This window comes from Ictidomys tridecemlineatus, chromosome 1 (genome assembly GCF_052094955.1).
Source record: "Ictidomys tridecemlineatus isolate mIctTri1 chromosome 1, mIctTri1.hap1, whole genome shotgun sequence".
NCBI lineage: Eukaryota > Metazoa > Chordata > Mammalia > Rodentia > Sciuridae > Ictidomys > Ictidomys tridecemlineatus.
In genome coordinates this window covers 125727862-125754791 of record NC_135477.1, presented here as the reverse complement: position 1 = coordinate 125754791, position 26930 = coordinate 125727862, and the positions used below count along the sequence as shown (strand labels likewise).

The window sequence follows — 26930 nt, the reverse complement described above, 5'->3', positions numbered from 1 at the left end:
TGCAGTAGGCCCACAATTCTGTGGCACTCCCTGGGGTAGTGGAAAGGCTTCCCAGAAACAGAGACATTCAGGGTGTGACTTGAAAGAGGAGCAGAAATTTTATCCACAAATCAGTAAACAAGGTACTGGGTGAGAGGCAGAAACCTGAAGGGTCTACGAAATGGGTGAGTTTGTTGGTGGGCCTGGAACCCAATTCCAGGAAGCACTTGGAAAAATGATGAGGATGAGGCTGGAGAGGAAGATGAGGCTACATTCTGAGGAACTTTGTCACATGAAAGAATTAGAACTTGTTACGCAGTGATCACTTGGTAAGAATTTTAAGGGGAAACTGATACATGCAGACTAGATTTTTGGGAAACAACTTTCACAACAATGTGGGGAATGGAATTGGACATGGGTACAGATGTCTTTAGAAGCAACTGCAGTTTTGAAAACGGGGGCCATGAAGCTTTCATTTAGGGCCAGGGTGTTGGGGTGGATGGAAGAGGGCAGCGGGGACGGAATCTCTAGGAATAGTTACAGGAGTTGGAGAGAGTCATTTGGGGCAATTAACTGAGGCTGTCAGCAAACACAGGGAGAACGATTTTACTCCACCATTCAGCTCTTCAGAGCCAGCCCATCCATCTAGATGCAACCTGAGTGCATTTTCCTTTACAAGCTTTCTTCCATCCTTGTCTCCCGAGAGACCACATCCCTCCCAGAACAGCTGTTGTGGGTTTTAGCAGAGGACAGTTTGCACCCTTAAACTTGAGGTTATTATTTCACATGTGTTAAGTCTGTTTCCTAAACTGGATTGTAGGACTGTTCTCAGGACCCACAGCTCGTGTTTCTCTGACATTCATCCCACTGATCCCCTCACAGTATTGGGCATTTACTGGGTGCAACAGACAGAGGAGACTAGTTCTGTGCTTGCAAATGAGACTGAATGTATAAAATACCTAGAAAGTGGAGCTTCTTTGGTTAACACGGAGTGGAAGACCCTGAATATAGGACCCTTGACCTCCTCCTATTCTAAGCAACAGCCAACAAGAAACTCCATTGTATCCAGGTCCCCACAAAACACAGTTTGAAAACTTTTGGCCTGGTGTACATGCTCACGGTTTTGGAGTGAGGTCTGAGTTTGATTGCCTAGTCTGTCACGTACTTAGCTGTAATAGAAGTGGAAAATGAGGGAATAGCTCAAAGCTTCCCTTTTCCCTGTGGAAAAGAGACAATTCTTCGTAGGGTTATTGTGAGCATGAAGCAAGATAATGCATGTGACAACCCCCCCCCCCACTTATTAAGTGTTCACACTGGATTTTAGTTGTTGGTAACAACAACAAGACAATCGCTAATTGATTAAATGTCTGATCCTTATTGAATTGGTGCTTGTTTAGTCTAATAAACGTATTCATCCTCAGGTTAAGACAAGCCAGGGTTGGGTGAAGTTATGGATGAGCTTTGAATTAGGAGGGGAACCAGTCTTGTCTTATATTCCATCCATTCTATAAGCCCACGGTGCCCTGCCTTTTCATGAGGATCCATCAATATTTCATGTGTGGGTGTCAGTTGCTGTAAACTGAGCATTACACTAGCACCAACCTGAATTAATCATATGCAGGAGGAGAGAAAATAAAATGCCTTTTCCTTAGAGCCCAAGTTTCACTGGCTGCCCGGAAGCCTGAAAACCACAGGGTGAACTTTCTGCTAATGGAGGACCCCGAGAAGAAGCTGAATCAGAAGAGTGACGGCAAACCCCGGAAAGTACGATTTAAAATCTCCTCCTCTTACAGTGGTCGAGTGTTGAAGCAGGTCTTTGAGGATGGGCAGGAATTAGAGTCGCCAAAGGAAGAATACCCTCACAGTTTTCTCCAGGAGTCCCTTGAGCCAATGGATGGTGTTTATGGGTCTGGGGAAGCCCCCAAACCTTCGCTGTACTCCCCTAAGCTGACTGCTCAGAGGATCAGTGTATTCAGAGAGGGCGATGCCTACACTTTGGCAGGCAGCCAGCCTCTGTTCAATGATTACAAGGCGAATGACCATAAGGTTGGTATTGTGCGTGGTTATAAGCTTTAAGGGTAGGGCTTCCTGCAGTGTGTCTAGAGAAACACCTAAATGCTTCAGATTTGTTTCTTGCTCTCACCAGCTACCATCCAGAGCCATAGATGCACCAAGCTGTTATTAGAATAATATTTCTGGGACAAAAATAACATGCTTGTTGACTACTCATTGGAAAGTGCAATGAGCATAAATAGCGTTCAAATTCCATCCAGGGTAATACCTTGTAATTGGGTCTTTGGCTGAGTTTTCTCGGTGTGTAAATTAAATAGAGGTGCAGTGGTTTTCAGGTTGCCAGACTTGCCATTTTAGAAAATTATGCAGCAGTGGGTCGTTTTGTTTCCTGAAAGAGCTGAGTGTTTGAAGGTGCCCATTTTACTACAGCCGATTTCTCAGCTGCGGTTTATCCAAGTCTTGTTTTCCTGCTGTCACCTTCCTACTGCCTGCTTTGTAAGTGTTTGTCGTTTATTATTTTTGCCTTTCCATTGCTCATTAGCATGGACTCTGGTTAGTTGGAATCCTGGGAAGAGATGGTGAAAAGCAAATCAACCAGAGATGTGACCTGGGGAGACGTTTGAGCTAATAGTTCAACTGAAGCATGCATTTTATCTGTGAATTTCAATTATCTTCTCTAGTACCATGTATAATCAAAAGCCCATACATGATTTTCTTTTAAGCTAGAAGAACCTGGAAAATACTTGCAGATGCCAAAATTTGTAGAAGATGTGTACATGCTTGTGCCAGTGGGACCATGGATGCCTTTTTTTTCCTTTTTATCATTAAAAATAATTATACAATGTGTCTAGGTTATTAATAAATGACACACCAGGGTATATTCTCATCTCTAAAGTGTGAAATTCAGATAATTACTTCCTAATCATTTTTTATTGTTCATTTCCTAAGGGAATAGACACTACATCTACTGTAGACAAATGTATTGGACTTGCTGTAATTGATACAGTATAATTATAGGAATGTCCACAATTACCAAAGATTACCAGGCTTCTTTTCAATATTTATGTGAGTAGAGTAACATATACATTGTTAAGTGCTATCACATATTATCTCTGTCTCTATCGAATTGGATCTTTGCCATAATCTTGGAGAGAATGTTAAGGTCATTCCCACTGTGCAGGTGAGAAAAGCTAAGTGCCAAGTTGATGAGGGACCCACTCAGTATTACAGGGTCCCTTGGCACAGAGTCAGAATAAGAATCCAGATCTTCTAATGTCTCATGCTTTTTGCCTTATGGCATCTTCTTTTTTAAGAACAAGATCATTACATAACAACAATGACAATGCCAACATCAACACCAACAATAATGGCAGCTACCATTTATTGTGTACTTATTACTAGGGACTCAGAATTTATCTTAAGCTATACTTGCAGGTTTAGAATTTAAAAAGCCATACTTTATACAAACCTCATACAAGGCCATGGTAGACAATTTTGGGCTGCTTTATAAGTCATATGCCAAATTCGGCATTTCTGTAAATCTGTGATTTGACATGGATTTACAATACCCGATAAATGAGTCTTCACGGCCACACAGCTCAGTTGGTTAAAACAGTACTCTAGAGGATTCCTGTTTGGGTTCATTATCTTTTCTATTCTTTGTTTCCTGATCAAATGCCACATCCCAATCTTATCCAGGTTCTGGGTTGGAGGGGCCATGATGGGTTTGTGTAGCATCTCCCACTGAGAAAGTTTGTCAATGTGGTATTCATGCAAAAGAAGGAGACAAGAACTGGAATGTCATGATTTTTCAATAGTAAATCCAATTGTAAAATAATCTCTAGTAGCTACTGGCTAGGAGACCACATTGGGTAGTCGTTAAGAGCAATGATTCAAAGAAAAGTTTTTTGAATTTGAACAGACATTTGTACCCCAATGTTCATAGCAATTCACAGCTGCTAAAGGTAGAAACAACCTAAATGTCTATTGGCTGATGAATGAATAAACTGATGAATAGTACATACACAACAAGGCCATACTATTCCACCTTTAAAACATAGGAAAATTTGACACACCACAACACAGATGAGTCTTAAAGACATTAAGCTAAGTGAAGGGAGCAAGTCACAGAGAGACAAATACTGTAAGGTCCCACTTACAAGAGAAACTGGGAATTGTCAAATTTATAGAGATATAAAGAAGAATGGTGGTTTCCACGTGCTGGAGGTAAAAGAGAGTTATTGTTTAATGAATTCAGAGTTTCAGTTTGGAAAGAAGAAAAAGTTCTGCAGACAGATAGATAGATGGTGGTGTTAGCTGTACAATAATGTGAATGTGCTAATGCCACTGAACACTAAGACACTTAGAAATGGTTAAAATGGAAAATATATATATTATACAACAATAACAATAATACTAATAATGCAAATAAAACAAGTTTTGTTTTTGTTTTTGTTTTGTTTTTAAATACCAGGGGTTAAACCCAGGGTATTTAGCCACTGAGCTGCATCCCCAGCCCTTTTTTATTTCTGATTTTGAGACAGGGTCTCACTGAGTTGCTGAGGCTAGCTTTGAACTTAAAATCCTCCTGCCTCAGCCTCTCTAGCTGCTGGGATTATAGGCATGTGGCACTGCACCCCGCTGAAAGCAAGGACTTTTGATGTCATTCAAACTTGGGCTTGATGTCCATTTCTACCCACTTGGAGTGTGAGCTTGGCACTCTACTTGACTTTGCTGATCTTCAATGTCATCCACGACACGAGGGCAGTAGAAGTGAGTACCTGCTTACAGGGCAGTTATTGTGATTAATAAAGAGAACACACATGAAGCACTTAGCATTATACCTGCACCTTGTATCTCTTTAGAAAATATTACTCACCATTGCAATAAAAAGCAGGTTCTTATCAAAGAAATGTTGATTCTTTTTTATTTTATGTGATGGGTGGAGAAAGTGGCTGTAAACTAATCTAAATATTTTAAGGAATTAAGACTGAGGTTCACAGAAATGTGGAAGCAGAAAAGAAGGGAAGTAACAGTTACTGAAACTCATTTCACACGTACTCTATAATTTCATCTTCGTGATATTTCTAGGAGAGTTTTACAAATTGAGAAAACAGAAGTTCAGAAGGATTAAAAGCTTGCATGTCTCGCACAGTTGTCAAACAATATCTGGATAAAATCTGAATCAGATTTGCCTACAAAGCCCATCACATTATTACTACCCAATAAGGCATTTCTGCATCTAAAAAACAGTAATGGAAAGATTTAATAGTACCTGAATAACAATCTCTAGACATGTTGTCACAGACACCGGAGTATTTTACAAATATTTACCCACCAGGTGGCCATCCTGGGCTGTGGAAGGAAATGATAAATTTCTGACCCCATCCTGACCCTCTCATACAAAAGTGGCTGCTCCTCAGGGGCAACTGGGTGTAACCAGATAATGAGAATTTCGGTTACACCAGGGAGTTTCCTTAGACACAGGGAAGAATGTGGCTATGAGCATGACAGAAACTTAACCACACCTTCAAGGTGATTTGGGATCTTCCATCTTTGGAGTATATTAAAAAATACTGACAATGCAGCTTAGAGGCTGGGGTTGGAACAGATGATCCCTGATGCTCTTCACATATTCAGAGTTTTGCCTTCCAAAAAGGAAATGAAAAGAAGACAACTCGAGATGTGAAAGGGCTCCTCGTAACTGAGCCTCTTTGGCTATCACTGGGAGTAGAAATGGAACCTTCCAAAGCTCCTCCTTCCTTATCTTCTGATGGTGGGAAACTGATAGTCCCGGAGTGTGAAATGGGAGTCCAGTGTGCATAAGACACAGGAAAAGGAAGCTGCCACATGATCCCTCGACTAGAGGGAGACAAAAAGGGCCAGATAGGGAGCTTCACAAAACTCCACACTGCTTCAAAAAAGGGAACTTGAACACTGAAGTCTGGCTCAAGTAGGGTTTTGGCTGAATACATGAAGGTTTTAATTAGGGGACTGCTCGACGGTAGCATCTAAGTAGATTTGATTTATGTAGTTTTGTAAGCAGGGGAGATATTTCATGGAGGCATTTAGGTATGTAGCATGAGTGTGCATGCACCACTGAAGAACGGTTCCCAATAGCAGCAAAAACAACAAAGCCCACCATTAGCGTAGTTCCTCCAGCTTTTGAAAAACCTATTTTATGGTTTTTATACCACCTCCCATCTACAGGAGTTAATATCATTAGCCCCAGGGATCAGAATCAAAATATTCAACGACAGGGACATACCCAACCAGCATGGAAGGCAGCAGAATTGGGCAGGGTCCCAGGACTTGGGGTTCTAAGAATGAACTCTTATCCACTGGATTTTGGGATGTTCAAGGCTCCTGAAAGGAGGCTGGATAATAGGAGGGCACTCAGGAGTCTCAGGAAAATACCTGTTTACCATCCAGTGTGAAGGGATTTCCGTATTTTAGTAAATAACTTGTCTGTGGTGGTGCCTCCCAGCTGCATATCAGCCCATTGTCAATTGAGTAAACCGGAGTTCTGAGACGTACCCAACTCCCCTGTACCTCACAATAGGTGGACCAGAGAATTGGGATTCGATGCAGCTTGCCATAGAATCGGGATTGGATGCTGTCCTAACTTTGGATAGATCAAGGAATTCCTCGGCAGTTATTCCCTGGTTGTGCTAGGAAAGTGCTCTACTCCTAAGCAACACCCTTATCCTCCAGGCTTCTTTACTGCATTATGGTATTGCCCAAATGAGTTCCTAAGCAAACTATTAACTAACATAAGCTAAACCCATGCAAGTGAACATGAGCTATTGATAATGATGCTCTAGAAGCATATTTATTGATGTAAAATATTTTCATGTTATATGGATTATCAAAAAACAGGTTACAACTGAGTAGCTACATCAATCCTCAATTGGGAAAGGGGAATTCTTGACAATTAGTGCAGGGCAGGTGTTAAGAATGTGGGCTGTAGGAGGACAGACTTGGGTTTGAATCCCAGGCACAGTACCTGAGTAACTGCCACCTTGGAAAGTACTTAACCCCACTGAGACTAAGTCTCCTCACCCGTAAAATGTGGAAGCTTCTTCATAGGGATGTTTGCAGAGGGGTAAGGTAATTGGTAAACTGCCTAGCAATAACATCTGGCACACAATAGTGCTCAATAAATGGTATCTGCTGATATTGCCTATGCATACAAAAAAAGTGGAGCTACATTTACATAGAATAAAAAAAGTGTTACATGGCATTTATTAAGCACCCACTGTGCCCAGCTCTGCATTGACTGTTGTGGTGTACTCTCCAGAGCCTGGCACTCTGAGTAGTTTAACTTTGAGAGTTACCATCAACAAGAAGGAAGAGGTTCGTTTTCATAGCTTTCATAGAAAGTAAACAAGGTGTGGAATGAACCATAACTCCGGGTCTGATGTGTTCGAAATCTTTGAATGTTGGAAATTCCTTCTCTCCTACTTCCTGGGGTGTTGGACAGCTTCTGCAACCCTGTATTTGGCGATTGGTGGTGAAGGTTTTTTCATGTTTCTTCTCCATTTCTCTAGCCTCCACCTATTATAGATTTTGGAAAGATAATCATCTACACAAATAACCTGAAAATCATCCGAACCCCAATGGACAAGAGGGATTTCATGAGGAAAATTCTCCAGAAAGAAGAAGTGGCTGAGGAAGAGTCTCTGATGAGCAAAGAAGAAACCTATGGAGACAGGGACCAGAACAATGGGCCTTTGCCAGAGACGGAGAGCACATTTCCTCATGATCAGTACATGCAGGTGCGTCAGAGGGCCAGATGGTCCCACTCGGGGCTGACCCTATAGCTGTCCGAATCATTTTGATTATGCACTGTTTAAGTCAAAACTTTTGAATACGAATACCCAAAATGTCTAAATGTTAAAGATGTGAAGACATTTTAGTATTTGTTATTTTTTAATGGTATGTTGTTAGCAATAATCATAGAACAAAGAATACATATAAATCCATATTTCAAATATTCATAATTTAAATTTTTGGGGCATACTTCTTTTGAGATATGATTATGTATTTTTTGGTTTCACTGTGCAATGTGGCTTAATGACAGCTAGTTTTAAAAGCTCAAAAAAAGTCGGTTCTTTCCTCTTTTCCTGGGTTCATTTGTGCCTCTCTTACCGCTGTTATCCTCGATTCAGTCTCCTTGAAGACATTGCATAAAGCCAGGAGTCCATTTTGCAGACTAGTTTAGTTAATGCTAAGCAATAATATTTGTAAATCCATGATCTCAGGCCCAACTAAACTGTAATACAAAGCAATATGTTGAAAATGAATAAAATTGACAGCTGAGGCACTACTGTCAACAACACTGGAGGTCATGCCTACTCCAGGATCTCTTGGGTACCACACTTGTCCAGGGATTGCCTGACCTAGTGAGAGCACCAGTGCCAACCGGTTTATTAAAAATTAGAAGCTGGGTGTGGTACACGGACACGCCTGTAATCCCAGCTAATCAGGGGTCTTAAGCAGGAGGATCACAAATTCAAGGCCAGCCTCAGCAACTTAGCCAGACCCTGTCTCAAACAAACAAAAATATCACTATAAAAAATGTCATTAAGAACATTATTAAAGTTTAATTTCTTGGCCTATTTTTAGATAAAAAGCAGATATAATATAAAAAGCAGTTGCAATGTTTTCCCTCCACAGCCCTGTGCGTGTGCCACCACTGATCAGACAAGCTCAGATGAGGGGGATGAGGAAAGCGTTCTTTAATCCACAGTATGAGGTTTGGAGTGGGGAGTCAGTTTTGATGAATCTAAGCTAAGAGAGTAAAATCTTGGGTAGCAGGAAAATGAATTTGTTCTTAGATTCCATTTCTTGCAATTTAAAGCATTCTGTGGAACTCCCTGTCACCTCCCATGAGCTGGTGAGGGAAGCTGAGTGATGCATATCCCACTCTGGGAGGGTTGAGGTGATGAGAGTAAGAAAGTGGAAACTGGCCTCAAAGTGACAGCCAAGGTGCCAAAGACCCCCTGTCCCTTCAGTTCTTTCACCTTGCGAGTCCACCCACCTTTCCACGACTCCTCCAGCGTCCACTTTCTTCTCTCCTGCTTTCCCATCTCCCTCCCCTCCCGCAGAGCCCCAGCTACCCAGTCTCCAGAGAAAGATCCCAAGGTTCTGTTGGCATCTACTCAGGTCTCTTTTCCAACCTGATCTCACCTTTAACAATGGATTTTTGAAATGAAAATCTGGTTCTGTCACCCACTTCATCAACTTACTACCCGTCCAAAGCTTTTGGTATCTTCTCCTTGCTTGGTATAAAACCAAGACTCCTTTCTTGTTCTAGAGAGCTCGGAAGGGCCTGCTGACCTCTCCAGCCAGCCCCGTCCCTCACACCTCTCTCCTCATGCTCTCCACCCTGACACACTGCTCATGGAACCATCCCTCATATGTTCTTTTGTTCTTTTCTACCAGAGGCAAATCCCGGCTGCCTGGAATGTTCCTCAGGTTCTCTGCCACCTTGCCTGCAGCCCCTGGGATCAGGGAGGAAACATCATCCCCCGAGAGGGATAAAATTCTCAGGCTTTCCTGAAGATAAATCCCTCCAACATGGATCTGTTGGGGGACTCTTCACTCCTCTTGATAGTGCAATTGTTTTTGTGTGTGTGTGCTAATCTGGTTAACTTTTGTTCTTGGCTTTTGATTTGGCTTCCATGATGGTAGAGGCCATGTTTATGCTGGGTGCAACATAGAGGTTTGAGTGTCAAAAAAGTAACGACTGGCATAGAGTCCATGCTCAGTAAATATTTAGTTAAATGTTTGTTGAAAGAATATTGAGATTTAAAACCAATGCACAAGCTGGTGAGGAATACTCTGTCATTGCCTTTTCTTGTCTTCTACGCAGAGCTATTAAGAACTGTAGCAGGCAGACGACTGAGAGTTGTAATTGAAGCTCTGCTTTCTGAATTAAAAAAAAAATTTATTTTTACTATTTCTCCTACCATATTGCCACCTTTAGGAGCACTTTCTTTTTTGGGGGGCCGTGGGGGAGAGGGCTAGAAATGGTAAAATGCAGGTCACATTGGAGGCCTAAATGGGAAGGCAACAGCAGGCCTGATATGACAATTACCTTTAAATTCAATTTGGAGGGATGCGTGTTTCTTAGCTGTAGTGCTGTAAACTAGGGCAGAGCTGTGCAGGCAGACGGTTGCCGTGAAAGGTTATACTTCACTTGTCTGTCCTTTAAACTCTGCTTTAAATTGCTATTTGTTTGCCCAATCCCTCATGCAATAAATGCCCAGACAAGTTTTCTTCTAAAAGAGAGGGTCAAAGAACATCAAGAAACCCCTTCTGACCAAGAGACTCTTTGTTCTGTTATATGGAACCAGGACGCAGTGAGAGCCTGATGAAAGAGCAGGGCAAGGCTGAAAGCCAGGCCTCACTTGAACCTCTACATCAACTATCAAAGAAAAGGAGAAGAATAATTGAATCGAGACACAGTTAAATGTACAAGAGAAAAATCTGGCTTTGTGCTCAATGGATTTTAGAATATACATTGTCTGAGTTTCTTTATGCTTTATGTGATCTCACCTTTGAGATAATAATAATGATGTTGATGATGATGATAATTGTAACAATATTAATACCAGCTGCTATTTATACAGGGCTCACAGTCACCAGGTATCATGCCCAGTGCTCCTCAGTCCCTTTCATACTGACAGGAGCCTGAGTGGCAGGTATTACCAGTGGTCTGTCTGCAGCAGGGGGAAACTGAGGCTCAGAGAGATTAGGTAACTTGCCAGAGATAATTAAAACCAGTAGTCTAGTCTAGGCTAGGCACATATCTCTGCCAATGTTATGACTGCATTCACCTTGCCGTGCAGGCTCTGGCTGGTGCTGGATGCCATTGTCAAAGCCACATAGCCTTTGAGTGAAAGGTAGGCTGAGTGGTTCTGCTAGAGGCTAGAATCTAAGCCTCACTATGCAGCTATGCTCTATATCCTGCTGCTAATTATTTACTGAGAAGAATTTTTTAAAATACTGAGAAAAGAAGAAAGAGGCATGTATTTCATATGTATTATATGACATATAGGCTCATTAAATACTTGTTGAATTAGTTGATTGACTAAACAGAGCAGGTTCCTGTGATAAAAGCCTATAATCCCAGAGACTCATGATGCTGAGGCAGGAGAATTGCAAGTTCAAGGCCAGCCTCAGCAACTTTAGTGAGATCCTGTATCATAAATAAATAAATAAATAAATATACAGGGCTGGGTTTGTAGATCAGTGATAGGACATTTGCCTAGCATGCATGAAGACCTGTGCTCAATTTCTAGTCTCTCTCTCTATCTCTCTCTTTCTTTCTTTCTATAGATATATATGCAAATATATTTATTTTTAATACTTTAAAGGAAGAAAAGGAACTTCTTCATTATTCATATATTAAAATATGGCAACAATCAAATTTTTTGTTTTTTAATTTTTTTGTTTGTTCTTGTTAATTAAACATGACAGTAGAATGTATTTTGACATACCATACATACATGGAGTATGACTTCCCATTCTCAAGGTTGTACATGATGTGGTGTTACACTGGTCATGTATTCGTATATGACAATAGGAAAGTTTTGTCCAATTCATTCTAAGGAATTTCTCATCTCCATCTCCCCGCTCTTCCCCGCACATCCTCCCAACCCCTCTGCTGCCTATTGTAGGTAGCATCTGCACATCCGAAAGAACATTTAACCTTTGGTTGTTTGGGATTGGTTTATTTCGCTTATCATGTCAATCAAATATTAACAAGAGTTGGGGCTGGGAATGTGGCTCAGGCGGTAGCGTGCTCGTCTGGCATGCGTGCGGCCCGGGTTCGATCCTCAGCACCACATACCAACAAAGATGTTGTGTCCGCCGAGAACTAAAAAATAAATATTAAAAATTCTCTCTCTCTTTCTCTCTCTCCTCTCACTCTCTCTTAAAAAAAAATATTAACAAGAGTACACAAATATAATGGGTTGGGTAACCTCTTCCCTTCCCTAAATCTAGAATAAATAAAATTTAATATCTCTCCTAGGCACATTGCAACATCATGAAGATATTTTCAAAACTTCTGTCTCTCTTTTCAGAAATTATTTTTATTCTCAGGTTATAAAGGAAGCTGTGTTGGGTGGGTGGAGCTAGGGCTGCCCCATGGACTCCATCTGTCTTGTTCCTAGAGTTTAAGAACAGGAAAGGCTCTTTAGACATTGTTGTTGTGTTTGTTTATTTGGCACCAATATGTGAACAACAGTGGGAAGGACACTGCCCTTGAAGTGGTGGTAAGAAGGTGCTGTCCCAGGGCGCTTGCTGACTGGCTAGCAGGTGCACTCAGCAGAGCAGGAGACCTGCAGCCAGGGGCAGTGCAGATGGCAGTGGGCAGGGCCTCTGCTCTGGAGGTGTGGGTGGGTGAGGATCACGACTATAGCAAACTTAATGAGATGGGCTTTGCTGGGGAGAATGGCCTCACCAGAGGGAACAGAAGCAGGTCCATATGAATTCAGGCCAAAGTGGGTGGGCATTTGGGCTGGGTGCTGTAGTTCTGGGATGATGAAAAAGGGATGGATCTGAGAAAATGTTTGAAGGTGAAATGGGCAGGATGTATTATTGGATTGACTTGGTATCAGTCTGGTATCACCCCTTATTTCTTGGGAGATTCACAGTTTATAAGGAGTGTGAAATTGCAGATTTCCTTGAGATGTCTTAGGAGAAGAGCAAGATAATCACCCAGGTATACTTTCTTTAGAGTCAAAGTCAAGGACTGGAGACTTATTGGCAGGACTTCGGAGGAAACTGACTTTTATGGGGAATCTATAGAATGCCAGAGAATATTGCATTTATACATATTCTCTAATTTGGTATCCCAGCTACTCAGGCATTCCCATTCCCATTTCACAGATAGAGAAACAGATTAGAAAAATGAAAGGAACTGTCCAAGTTGAACAGCTGCTATCAAGCAATAGCCTTTGTCTATTGACTCCTGAGCCCAGAGCTCTTAATCACCAGGCCTTACACAGTTCTCAAAGAGGAATAAAATATGCCAAGAAATGATAGCTAAGCTTTGAAGGCTGGTAACACTGATTCATTTATTCATTTGTCCACTCAGTCTCTCAGTCCACAAAATGATCTTTCTTGGGTCATCTACTATTAGACTACAGTGAAGTCCATATACATAGTCACTAGCAGCTGGAACTTTGGTGATCAGTCACCTGGGATCAAAACCTGCCTCCTCTTCTTCCCAATTGTGTGTGTGACCATTGCCAATTAACTTCTCAGGATCTCATGTTTCTATCTGAAACACTCATATTATCTCACTGGGATGTTATAAGGGTTACATGGACTGATACATAAAAAGCTCTTAGAACTGTACCTGGCACCAACCAGGCATGCCACAAGGGTTCACTGTTAGTATTTGGCAGTGAGAAAAATAAAGTCTTTGCCCTTATGGAACTTACAGAAATAACACGTCAGATGCTCACAGGCATGATGAAGAACATGAAGTCTATGAATGCCAGTCATGGTGGTAGAGGATGCTGTCTTAGCCCATGTTCACCAGATAAATCCTCTCTGATAAAACTGCTGTTATCCTGTATTCCGGCCATCACTGGGCATTTGTGGGAAGTATTTTTTCTCTAATTTTTGTCCCAGCCTTTGCCAAGACCTGCATGTGAATAATAAACCTGAACTTGCTGCTATAACTAAACCCTGGCCTGTTTCTTGCAGGAAGGGGAACTTGCCGAAGACAACTGTTTTCACTGCCGAGGTTCTGGCAGTGCCACTTGCTCTCTGTGCCACGGCAGCAAGTTCTCGATGCTGGCCAACAGATTTAAGGAGTCCTACCGGGCCCTGAGGTGCCCTGCCTGCAATGAGAATGGCCTGCAGCCTTGCCAGATTTGCAATCAGTAGCTGTGGATTTTGCATGTCAGCTTTTATTGTACTCTCCCTAAAGTTATTTCTAATAAACTGTCCCCTCCTCCTCCTCCTGCCTCTCCCAGCAAGGAAGCCACTGCAGCTGTAATCACTTCCACCGTTAGCAAAACTCAATTATTCAGTGACATTTTGTGAGGCTGGGAGCATCTCCATGTGGGTCTAAGTAGCAGGGGCATTTTTGAATCAGAGTCAGCTTTGAAACCTGTTCTAAAATTATCCTTTCAGGAATGTGTGCACGTATCTCACTTGATTTAGCTCAGTTTTCACCTTGCACCAGTGAACAAATAAATGTACACTTCAGGCAGCAGGTTGAAATTATTTTCTGGTTGGGAGGTATTTTGCAAAATTATGTGGTAAGCATGGACTCGAAAAGCAGCTTTCTGATGAACTGAATTCCTGTTGCTTATAATACATCTGAAATTGTCATTGGTCAAATTGAATTTCTAATTAAGCAGAAGAAAGGGAGAGCCAACACTGAACACTCCAGCAGGCCACCACAAAACAGGATGTTCATCCCTGAGATAGGCAAGCTGAGGAGGCTTGTCCTTCCAAAGTCTCTCCTGGGGGTTTTGCTTAGGTAGCACCCATGCAGGCAGTGAGCAGGACTACTTCTCAGGTCAAGACGAGATGGGACATTTTGAGTGCCTCTAACCACTGAAGTTATAAGCCAAGTCGAAGCTATTTATGATAAATTTGGTGCTCCAGTATGTGTGTGATAGGACTTTTTCCAGCTCCTGAATGGTTACCAAATAAACAGATCTATTTTAAGTTTAATATGTAGCCACAATGTCTACATAAAAGATGACAGATATTTTGTAGATATCTATTGGAAAACTTCTAGGAGAAAAACTATGCAACGATGATTTTAGGCAATTATATTTCTACTGTTCACAGATGCACATACTGTGGATGATTTTCTCCTAAAGTTTGTTATTAAATTAGAAAGACACTTTTGTTAATGATTTTTTGTAGCCCTAACATCCATTCCCCATGTCCCTTGAGAATAACACTGTAAAATCTGTTATCTATTGAGACCCATTACTTTTCTATGATGATTTTGATTTCATAACTTAATCATTTTTCAAGATTTGTTTGTTAATCTCTAATATCCAGCTATTAAAATACTTCAGCAATGGCATGCTTTGGGGGTAACATAAATACTTCTAATAAAACGCATGAAAACGTTTTTTTGCAGTCATTTTATTTGCTTGCCCTTTCTTACTACTGGTCACTAGTTTCCCTTGCTTCCATACGTAACTACCTCCTGCCTCTTTGTATGTTTTCTCATAGCTGTCAACTCCTCTGCCTTTTCAGAACACCAGGGAAATAAGTGGTGTTCAGAGACCTTTATATGGTATTCTGGTTTAACATTTGACCACAAATACTGTTGGAGCCTCACATGCCTGCATGACAGTCCTGCTAGGTCCTTGATGTATGCTGTTGCCCAGAGGCACCAGCCCTTTGGTGTTGCATGGATCTTACAGTTGTAGAGTTGCAGTGCAGGAGGCAGATACACAACAGATAATTATAATAGAGTGTGACAAGTTCTGGGATAATTACAGGGAACATTTGGAGTACATAGGAAGGACACCTTCCTAATCTTATTGGCTGTGTGTTTTGTGTGCACGTGTGTGCTGGAGATTGGACCCAGAACTCGCCAAGCAAACACTCTACCACTCAGTGACACCTCCAGCTACCTTAGTGGGCTTAGAGAGTCTCTTCAGATGAGGTGTGAGCCCTATTATCTTCTCTTTCTTACCCTTGCTCTTAAGTGAGTATAATTCTTAAAAACCTCACCAGCAGCTCAGGAAGCTGAGGCAAGAGGGATCAAGAGTTCAAAGCCAGCCTCAGCAACTAAGCAACTTGGTGACACCCTATCTCAAAATAAAATAATAAAAAGGGCTGGGGACGTGACTCAGAGGTTAAACTCCTCTGGATGCAATCTCTGGTACAAAAAAGAAAAGAAAAGAAGGAAAGAAAGAAAGAAAGAAAGAGAAACAACAAAACAAAACAACTACATCAAAAAACTCATAATAAATACATCTACTAAGGATTACATTTGTTTTATTCATTGAGAAATTATCTATTTATTATTGTGCCAGGAACCCTTAACATCTACCCTTTTACAAGTTTTAAGTATACAATATGTTAATTGCTGACTATCAACAATATTTATTTTATTGAACATCAAGGATTTTTTAGTAGACAAAATGGACAAAATTCCCACCCCTGTGTAGCCTACATTTCAGTGGGGGAAATATAGATAACTAAATACACAAATTTAATTATATATATATATATATAAACTGCAGGAAGCCATATATATATATTAACATATAATACAGAAAAATGTTTATACAATATAAAATATAAATATAAATACAAGAACAAAAGAATGTCCAGTATATTAGAATGGGATATATAGTTGAGAGAAGAATAAGACAGTGGGAGAGATGGAGATTTGAACACGGGTTCAGTTCTAGTTTCCAGGGGGCATTGTTGAAAAGGTATCACTTAAGTAAAGGCCTAATGGGGCAGAGGGAGTGAGTTGTGTCTGGGGTAACGTCATTCTAGGCAGAGGAAATGGCAAGTGTTAGACTCCTAGAGAGGAGAGCAACAAAGAAGCCAGTGTGGGTGCAGCGTGCAGCTGGGGACAGGTGGAAAGGATCTCAGAGGGGAAGGCTGTGAGTGTTGGGTGAGGGGAAGCTTTCCTATTTTGCAGAAGCCTTGGAGACTGTGAGATGCTGGTCTGGACAGGGGCTGTTCTCATCAACCTCATGTACTCTCCTATACTTGGGGCAGGAGACCTACAAACTACAATTCCTAGACTCCCTTGATGATGGCTTCCTGTCAGGGTCTGCCAATGAGAGATAACAGCAGGAGAGTGCAAGATGGGAGAAAGGAAGAGCCCTCCTCTTTTTGGACCAGGTTCCTGCCTGCCTTTCCCACAGAGCAGCTGCTCTAGCAGCAGCAGCAGCTGGGAGGGCTGGGTCTCGCAGCTTGGTTCCATCAGGAATCACTCTTATGGCTCTGATTATAGGTTTGGTGTAACACCATTTTACCTTTTATTCCTCCAGCCGAGGGTGGTGGTGGCTTCCTGCAGTTACTAATCTTTGTAACCAAATCCTATAATACATTCCCTCTGTTTGAAAATATCCAGAGAAGGTTCTGTCTTCCTGATTGGATTCAGACTCATATAAAGCCTTGGGGGCAGAGATGGATTGTGATCTGATTTGTTCTTCGAGGCCACTCTAGCTGCTGTATTTGAGAGAAGATGCTTTAGGGCAATGGTGGAAATGGAAGTCAGTTAGGGTCTATGGCTATGATCCTGATGGCAGTGAATGGTGGCCTGGCAGGGTAAAAGTGGTTGAACTAAAGAGACTATAGAGGTATTTACAAGGTGGAACACAGGGTTTGTTTACTGTCCTTTACATTCAGAAATATTGTTTATGACCCCTGTATGCAAGATATACATACCTGGTTGGTTTCAAGATGGTGGAATAGAGAAGGTCACTTTCCTGGCTGCTCCATGGCATAAAGCCAAGAGAGCAGATAGGCAGCTTCTCAGCAAGGGTGAAGGAGTGAACCAAGAATTGGCTCCTCCTCTGCATGAGTGGAACCCAGGGATGATCAGGGGTGTAGTCTTCCTGCATGGAATGACAATTCCTGGGCCCTGGAAGTGCACTGATTTAAAATCTCCAGATAAACTGGCATTCCGTGAAGAACCTGAAGCCTACCTAAGCCTAAAACCTGCCTCCAGGAGTTCCACTTATGGAATTACCTCTCTCACTCCAACAGTCTCACCCTGAGGGTGGGGCAAGCATCACACTCCAGACCACCCCACCTAACACTGCTGAGAAGGAAAGCTGAGAATAGTTTGAACTCCAATGGAAAAAATTCTTTAACTTTTCATTGAGATCTTTTTTTCCCTTCTTTTCTCTGTTTAATTGTGAACTTAGTGGTTCATGGACATTTATACAAATTTATATATTTTTTTCTCATTTCTAGCTTTTAATTTTGGGTGGTACCAGGGATTGAACTAAGAGGCACTCGACCACTGAGCCACATCCCCAACCCTATTTTGTATTTTATTTAGAGACAGAGTCTCACTGAGTTGTTTAGTGCCTTGCTGTTGCTGAGGCTGGCTTTGGACTCACTCATGTCTCAGCCTCCCAAACCCCATGGGATTACAGGCATGTGCCACCATGCTGGGCTTCATTTTGAGCATTTTTGAAGTCAGTTATTTTTAACGAATAAGTTTTTTTTGAGGATTAGGATTTTGATTAGCATATTTTCATTTTGTTTGTATTCTCTTATTGTTATTTCTAAGTTTTAAAATTTTTATTTTATATATATTTTTTCCTCTCCCTTGTTTACATTTAGAAATATTATTTATTTTTCTCTTTTCTTCTGCTAACAGCCAATCTGTATTGTTGTTTCTTTCACTCTTCCTTAAATGTTTTCTTTTATCTTCTCTCCTCTTCCCTTATAATCCTTACATCTCACATCACTTCTGTTCTCTCTCAGTCCACCACTTGAAATTGTAAATCCTTTTGCAAACTTGTTGTTTTTATTGTTTGTAATAACTGATCATATAATTTCTGCTTATTGTGATAATTAACATTATAATCATAGTAAGAGGTATTTGTTTAATGCTGTATATTGTTTGCATTGGTTGTTGTTATTATTTGTCTCCCTTTAAATAGTGAGGTACTGGAAACCTTCAGGGACACTGTAAGTCCACAGAATAGAGACTCTACCACCTCAGATCAATATTGTTAGATGGGTGGACACAAACAACATGAAAAAGTATGGGAACAAATCACCAAAATAAATCAATATACTTTAATAATAGAATGTATTGACACCACAGTGGAAGAAATGTTAGAGAAGGAGTTTAGAAGTACACAGTTAAACTGATCTGTGGAATAAAGAACGATAAAAAGATTGAAATCAGAGAGAAAATACCGGAAGTGAACTATCACTTCAATAAAGAGACAGAGATTCTGAAAAAAAAAAATTTTAAGCAGAAATCTTCAAAATGAACGAATCAATAAACCAAATTAAAAATTCAATTGAAAGCATCACCAACAGACCAGATCACTTGGAAGACAGTTTCAGGCAATGAACACAAAATATATAATCTTGAAAACAAAGTTGACTTTGGAGAAAAGATGTTAAGAGACCATGAACAGAATTTCCAAGGAATATGAGATAATCTGAAAAGACCAAATTTAAGATTTATTGGGATAGATGAAGGTGCAGAGATACAAATGAAAGGAATGCACATTTTTTTTTCAATGAAATAGTATCAGAAAATTTCCCAAGCCCAAAGAATGAAATGGATAATCAAATATAGGAGGTTTCCAGGACCCCAAATATAAAAAATTACAATAGTCCCACATAGGCACATTATTATGAAAATGTCTAACATACAGAATAAGGGTAGAATTTTAAAGGCTACCAGAAAAAAATACAGGGTCATAATTATAGGGAAACCAATCTGGGTCTTGGCTGATTTCTCAACTCAGACCCTCAAAACTAGGAGGTCTTGGAATAAGATATACCAAGCTCTGAAAGAAACTGGATGCCAGCCAAAAATACTATACCCAGCAAAATTAAGCTTCAGAAATGACAATGAAATTAAAACCTTCCAAGATAAACAGATGTTAACCTTTTAACATTTCACAACTAGAAAGCCTGCACTACAAAACATACTCTATAAAATATTCCATGAAGAAGAAATAAAAAATAAAAGTGAAAAGCAGCAAAGGGAGGAGCTATACTAGAAGAACAGTCAGTCAAAGGAGAAACAAATTCAAATTAAAAAAAAGGACAAGGAAGGACATTTCATGCTGCTTAAGGGAATTGTACATCAATAAGACATAACATTGTAAATATTTATGAATCAAACAATGGAGCATCTACATACATCAGACAAACTCTTCTCAATTTCAAGAATCAAATAGACCACACACAAGAATACTGGGTGATTTTAATACACCTCTCTCACCACTGGATAGATCCTTCAAACAAAAACTAAATAAAGAAGCTATAAAACTAAAGAACACAATTAATAATTTAGACTTAACAGACATACATAGAATATTTCATCCATCAGTGACTGAATACACTTTCTTCTCAGCAGTACATGGATTCTTCTCTAAAATATATGATTATCTTAGGCCACAAAGCAACTCTTAGCCAATACAAAAAAATAGAGATAATACCTTGCATTTTATTGGATTATAATGAAATGAAATTAATAATCAATGATAAAATAAAAATAGAAGATACTCTAAAACAGACTTATTCTAATAAAATTCCACTTAAGAAAAATAGACACTTTCCTGTTCTAATTAATGCAGAAAGCTAAATATCACCTAATTTACCCTTTGCAGTTGTAAAAATGACAATGTTGGGTTACATTATTATCCAAAGAACCATTCACTAATAAATAACCTCTGAAATATCTAATATTAATAAAGGTCAATTTGTATTTGATATTAAATATCAATTGTCCTTGAATTAACATTTTTATCTTCTCCAAGCTAGTAGCCAGCTTCAGTGTCCCTAAAGTATATACCCACTCATTCTATACTAAGAAAGAGGAAGTATACATTTATTTAGTTATGCATTAATCCTTAAATTTTAAGCATTTGTTTGTGAATAAATAATAAAAAATACTTATACGTGTGCAAGTGAACAAGAACCAAATTATTTAGACAGCATTTCATTTGAAGCCTAAGGAAAAAAGCATTCATTGTACATAAAACTAAATTTGTAGAATTTAACTGATGAAACTGGTCCTCATACACTATTCTGATTAAAGTAGTTTTATATACAATTCAAAGAATAAAAATGCAAATATATACCTCTAAATATAACATTGTCTCTGCTCTACCCCACAATACTATTATAAAGTACTTTTGATATCAGAAGGGGTTATTCTGTTGCCATCTAGATACATTTTAACTTGGGTCTAGCATTATTCATTCACACTTTCTTTGTATGAATTTACTATATATTTATATTCAACATTATATTGTGATTAAAAATTTTCAACAAAAAAGCTGGAAAAAGGAAATATTGATAGACTCTACCTAAATCAATAATCAGCACTTCCTTGTTCACTTGTTCAGAAACCTACCATGTGTCCAATTCTCTATTCATTATTTAATTAATTAGTGTACTTTATGCTAAATACTGCAGCATAATATCAACTTATTTTCAATATTGGCTTACTGTTTCTTTTGAGATACATAAAATGAAGTATAAGAATCATAAGAGCACATTTGCTTTATGCACATATTAATGAATTCATACATGTATGTAATCCTAAAATCCATAAAGAGATGAAACTTTACCACAACCCCCCAAATTTCCCCTTCTATCCTTTTGAGTAAAATCTTGCCCTAAATTTTCATGAAACAACACTCTTTTAACTGATTGTTTTCTTTTGTTTTAAACCTTGATGTAAAAAATATTGTATCAATATATGTATACATAACTTCTTTTGCTCAGAATAGACACATGTACATATTTGAGATCCATCTATATACAAGCATGTATCAGTATTTCTTTTTATTGCAGAGTGTTTTATTATATGCATGTACTATAGATTGTTAATTAATTCTTTTTTTTGTTTTTGAATATGCATGACAGTAGGGTATATTTTTGACATATTATACATACATCGAGTGCAACCCATTCTAATGAGGATCCCATTGTGGTTGTACATGATGTGGAGTTACACTGATCAGGTATTCATATATGAGCATAGGAAAGTTATATCTGATTAATTCTACTGTCTTTCCTATTCCCATCTCTTTTCTCTTCCTTTCATTCCCATTTGTTGTTGATGGATATTGTTCTATTTCTAATTTTTACCTGTTTTAAATAAAGTTGCAATAAACGAGTAGGGGTGAAGGGAGATGTCTGGTTCTTTGCCTACTGGTAGAAATAAGTTTGCACTAAATTATCCACTTCCTACTTTGTGACCTACAAACATTTGCCAGTGGGTTGGGCAGTATTGGTACAAGTTTAGCCAACTATTACTCCCAGGATGACAAGGATCCCTTCAGATCAAGGGGAAAAAAAATAAAGATTAAAAACTATCATGACACTGTAATTAAAATAATTTATATCCTTTGAAATTCAACAATTTTTAAAAATGAATGGATGTCTTTAAAAATTCAACATTTATCCATTCATTTATTCATGGAACAATTTTCACTGGATTTCTAGTAAGTTGTAGGCCTTTGTAATAGGTCCTCAGAATAAAAACTGAGTCCAGGCACAGTAGTACATTCCTATAATTCCAGCAACTCAGAAGGCTGAGGCAGGGGTTTGAAAGTTCAAGATCATCCTCATCAACTTAGAGTCTGTCTCAAAGTGAAAAATAAAAAGGACTGGGGATGTAACTCAGTAGTAAAGCATACCTGGGTTTAGTCCCTAGTATCAATAAAACTAAACAAAACCAATATCATTAATGGTATTAAAGTTTCAGGCCTCAGCATAATAAGCAAATTTAGCCTCAAATACCATTGCTGCTTAGTCTGGTGATTTTCATTTCCTCTGCTAGCCAGGTTAGCTGGGTTCAATTTGGTGGCTGTATATGCAGTATATTTACCAACTGAACAAGCACATATCACCTCACTGTGGGCAGGACCCTTATCTAAGCACTTTACATTTACCAACTCCCCAAACCATCCTAACAATAAAATTCATTCAGTTTACTGATCACCTCTTGGTTCCGCACATGCTGCTTCTTTCCATGCCACACCCATCCAAACTAAACAGTGGGCCTTTTCTGTGGTTCTCAACAATGCCTGGTCTCACTGGGCATGGAAATAATGAATGGCATTGAAAATGGCATATACCTGGAGGCTGATCTTGAGTCACAAGGATGTGAACACGTTGCAGGACTTGTTTTGCTCACTGTGCTGCTCCCTGGAACCACAGAACCAGGCTGCTGGTCTCATCTCCCTTCTCATCTTAGTTTACTCTTGTTAGTATTTTGTTAGCACAGTAGCTCATGTCTTTGGCCCTGGTTCCCAACTGTGGCTCAGCCTCAGGGCCTATCTGCCCCTCACACACACAGATCTGTAGAGCCCAGGGGCCGTCCTTTCTAAGACTCACCCTTTTGGGAAGACACTTGTGGTGTGCAATGGCAGTGTGTTTCCCTCCTTGCTTGCCTTGCAGATTTGGTGGGGCTAGAAAGGCAAAGTCCCTAGGTCTAAACCATTGCCCTCTACTTTTGTTTTTCTTGTTTTCATTTTGACTTTCAGGTAAGATCTCCATGAAGAGTGAGTTGCCAATTTAAACTTTTTTTTCCCCCTAAATAAGCAATAGATATTTGTTGTGAGATAGATTTTGTCAGCAGGAGAAGCCTTTTTTTTAGTGTATTATCGTTATACTGCTATAGTTAATAGTGGGGTTCATTTTGACATATTCATAAATGTATATAACATAACTTTCTCCATTTCAATCCCAGGCACTTCCCCCTTCCCTCCTTGATCACCTTTTATACTCTATTGGTCTGTCTTCTATTTATTTTTTAATTGATGCATTGTGGTTAGATATAATATTGGAATGCATTATGGAATACGTACACATAGCATAATTTGGTTAACTTCATGCCCCAATTCTTCCCCTGTCCCTCCCCTTCTCCTCTTCAAAACTGTATTCAGCATTAACTTTGTGACCTATAATTACGCTTAAGTCATAAGGAAGATGATTTTAAAAAAATTCTAAGTCTTCTACAAATATGAATCCCTTTGGTAATATATTCATTTGGGATGAACACTAGTGACATTTCTAAGAAAAAAAAAATTCTGTGGTTCACTAGAGCTTAACCGGAGTGAATTTTATGCTAAAAGTAAATTTGAAAGAAATGTTCACAGTTGTTTTTATCACCTGTCCTCATTAGTTGCATCTCTTAATTTTCTAATTAAACACAGTAATTATAGAGAGTTCACATTCATGCAATTATGTGAGAGAGAGAAATAGAGTTATGTCAGTGTCAAAATTATGGCATATAATTACTGCCTGTGTTAAAGAACATGTAAAATCCAGAGGAAAAAAAAGAAGTTAGCAAGTTAGTGAGGCCCTAAGCAACTTAGGGAGACCCTGGAACTATAGTAGAATCTCCTCATTGTTTGAGAGTTGGGGTTGGGAAGAGAAAAAAGGAAGAAAGGGGGCAATTAAGTCATGCCTTGATAAAACTAGAGTCCACTTAATTTCCTTAAACACTATGAGTTTCCTCTTTGTACAGTTTCCTTAGCATCACCTCTACCCAGCTCCCAAGCACGTCTTCCCCTATCCTGATTATTTCCCAGAAGATTAGGATCATTAATTTATACTAAGGTATAAGTGGTTTATAGAGGATTGACCATGCCTGCTTTTTTTTAGGTTTGAGGTGTTACATTTTTGGAGGCTTCATATGTGTGAGGTCATATGAAAGACACAACCAGCCACAAATATGAAAGAAATATAATATCTTCCCTCAAGGACATCTTTGTTTCACAGATAGCCAGATATTTAAATGAATATTTAGAGAATACAGTCATAGGGGTCAGAAAAGGAAGAGAGTAGAGAGTGGTTAACTCTTCTTAAGATGTTGAACTTCCTCGTTCAGCATGAGCTCCCTGTAGACAGGAACTGTGTGTCTCATCTGTCACCGTATCCCAGAATCTTACCACCGTGTCTGGCCCAGAGATGTTTAATAAACATTTGGTGATTTATTGTTTTCAGAGATACGATGGTTGGTTTCATTCTCAGGGCCTTCAATGTATTGTTTTATGGGCCAGCGGTCAGCTCCTAAAGTGGCTCCCACTGACACCCACCTCAGAATTCCCTGCCCTTGAGTGTGGACTGGACCTAGTGACTTTCTTCTCACAACAGGACATCTGACAAAAATGATGTGCATCACCCCAGAGCTTAGGTTATAAAAGACTATGACTCCCTGTTTTTATTTTTATTTTTTAATCATCTACCTGATGAAGCCAGCTGCTGTGACAAGAGCTGCTTTTGGAGGGGTTCACATGATAAAGAGCAGAAACTAGCCCCCAGCCAAGAGCCAGGGGTGAAACTGAGGCCGTCAGTCAGTGAACTGATGGAACCAAATCCTGCCAATGACCACAGGTGTGAGCTTGGCAGGGGCACCTTTCTGCTGAGCTTAAGATGACAGCAGCTGGCCAGGCACAGTGGAACATGTTGGTAATTCCAGTGACTCAGGAGGCTAAGGCAGGAGGACCGAAAGTTTGAGGTCACCCTAAGCAAGTTTGTGAGGCCCTAAGCAACTTAGGGAGATCCTGTCTCAAAATAATAAATAAGTAAATAAGCAAATAAATAAATAAATAAATAAATAAAGGGCTGGAGATGTGACTTAGTGGCAAAGCACCCTTGGATTCAATCCCCAGTATCAAAAAAAAAAAAAAAAAAAAAAAAGTGACAGCAACAGTGACACGTGAACTGTAGGCCTAGGAGAGACCTGGAAGGAAAGCCACTCAGCTGTGTGAGGCACAGACAATACACTTTGAGTTAGTAAGGATTGTTTTGAGATAGGAAGGAAATTTGGAGATGGTGTGTCACAAAAAAGTGATAACTAATATAAAGTCAGACCAACTTCTGTTACTGATTGAATCTTTTATGACCAAGGATTTTTTTTTTTGTATGGAGAGGAAAATCTTTAATCATTTGTTTTTTGTTTAATGATCAATTTATTAAGCTTGTGAATCTGATATCAAAAACCGAAAACCAATTTTTCTTGGGGCCTTTAAACATCGATTACAAATTTATTAAGCAAATCATTTAAGAAAATTAAGCTAGATGCAATTATATATTTAGAATGGCTAATCCTTTTAAACATTTCTAAACCTTAATTCACAAACATAAAAATAAAAATCACAGAATCTTATTGCTAAAGTGGCACTTAAATCTACTCTAAAGCATCAATATCATAGACTTTTACTTGTTTTTCTATGCTTGTTTTGATATATCTGCAGGTTTCAGTGTTATTATTGTTATATTTTTCCTTTCTGGGGTCACAGATTTTCTTAGGCAGACTCAGAGAAGAGATTATCTTATCGGAACAGCTTAGATTGCAGGAATTGGTGAGTTGGATGATTAATTCTTGGGCAGGCTTGATTGCTTCTCCCAAGGTGATTCTAATCCGAACCACAGTTCCATAGCAAGCTTTACTGGTGTCTATTATGCCAGTGAAACTGTTTCAGGCCTTCTCTTACGCCTAGGGTTTAATTTTTGCAATCTAGTATCTGTCCCTGAAATTAAAAAAAAAATCACCTGTCCATCGTCATATAACTGATTATCTTGTCATAATCAAATATTGATTTGATGCCTTAGCATTAAAAGCTGACATCTTCCCTTCTGGCACTGAGATCTAATCTCCCAGGAGTTGAGGGCTTGGAGTCTGTAATTGGCATTCCTTTGCCTGTCATCTGGTGGTTGATTACTTTGGAAAACACTGTAGAGCCCTCCTCCTGGTTGGTTATTGTGAGCACCCACTCATGCTGAGCAGCCCTTCCTATTCCTGGCACCTACTTTTTCTGGGAATATTTGTCTTCTAGTTTCCAATATTTGTTCTCCTTATACAGATAGAGAAAGGCAGATGATCATGTCTCATGGACATAAGAATTAATAGAAAAACTATCAAGCCTTACTAATTATTAAAATCAGTAAACAATACACAGGGTTATATTCACCATTTTGTATTGCAAGAAAGTTTTTGGCAGATTTCATATTAAATTTTCTATTTTGAGTCATTTTGAAGTCATAGACTTTCACAAGACTCATTCCTATACGCTATCGTGATGACGATGGTTGGATTATAATTTATCTGAAAAGACAGATCATCTTTTTCCAAATGGGCCAGACTAAACTAGAGTATCTTAGAATGACACATTTGGGTGATAAAACTATAAAAAAAACTAAAGGAAGTTATCAACATAATATGAAGAAAGGAGAGGAAGCCTGATGGGAGG

At 39.4% G+C, this 26930-nt stretch overlaps 1 protein-coding gene across 2 annotated transcripts; it reads left to right on the top strand.

Annotated features, from left to right (window-relative positions):
* The first annotated feature begins 1408 nt into the window (after positions 1 to 1408).
* Grxcr2 (glutaredoxin and cysteine rich domain containing 2) lies at positions 1409 to 15112 on the top strand. 2 transcript variants are annotated; one of them, XM_005324216.4, is made up of 3 exons: positions 1409 to 2025; positions 7542 to 7769; positions 13720 to 15112. In XM_005324216.4, the coding sequence occupies exons 1-3, from the start codon at positions 1690 to 1692 to the stop codon at positions 13900 to 13902; spliced, it is 747 nt and encodes a 248-aa protein (XP_005324273.2). In that variant the 5' UTR covers positions 1409 to 1689; the 3' UTR covers positions 13903 to 15112. The 2 variants fall into 2 exon arrangements, with proteins under 2 accessions (XP_005324273.2, XP_077903309.1); XM_078047183.1 differs by having other exon boundaries at positions 1425 to 1743.
* The last annotated feature ends 11818 nt before the right edge of the window (positions 15113 to 26930 follow it).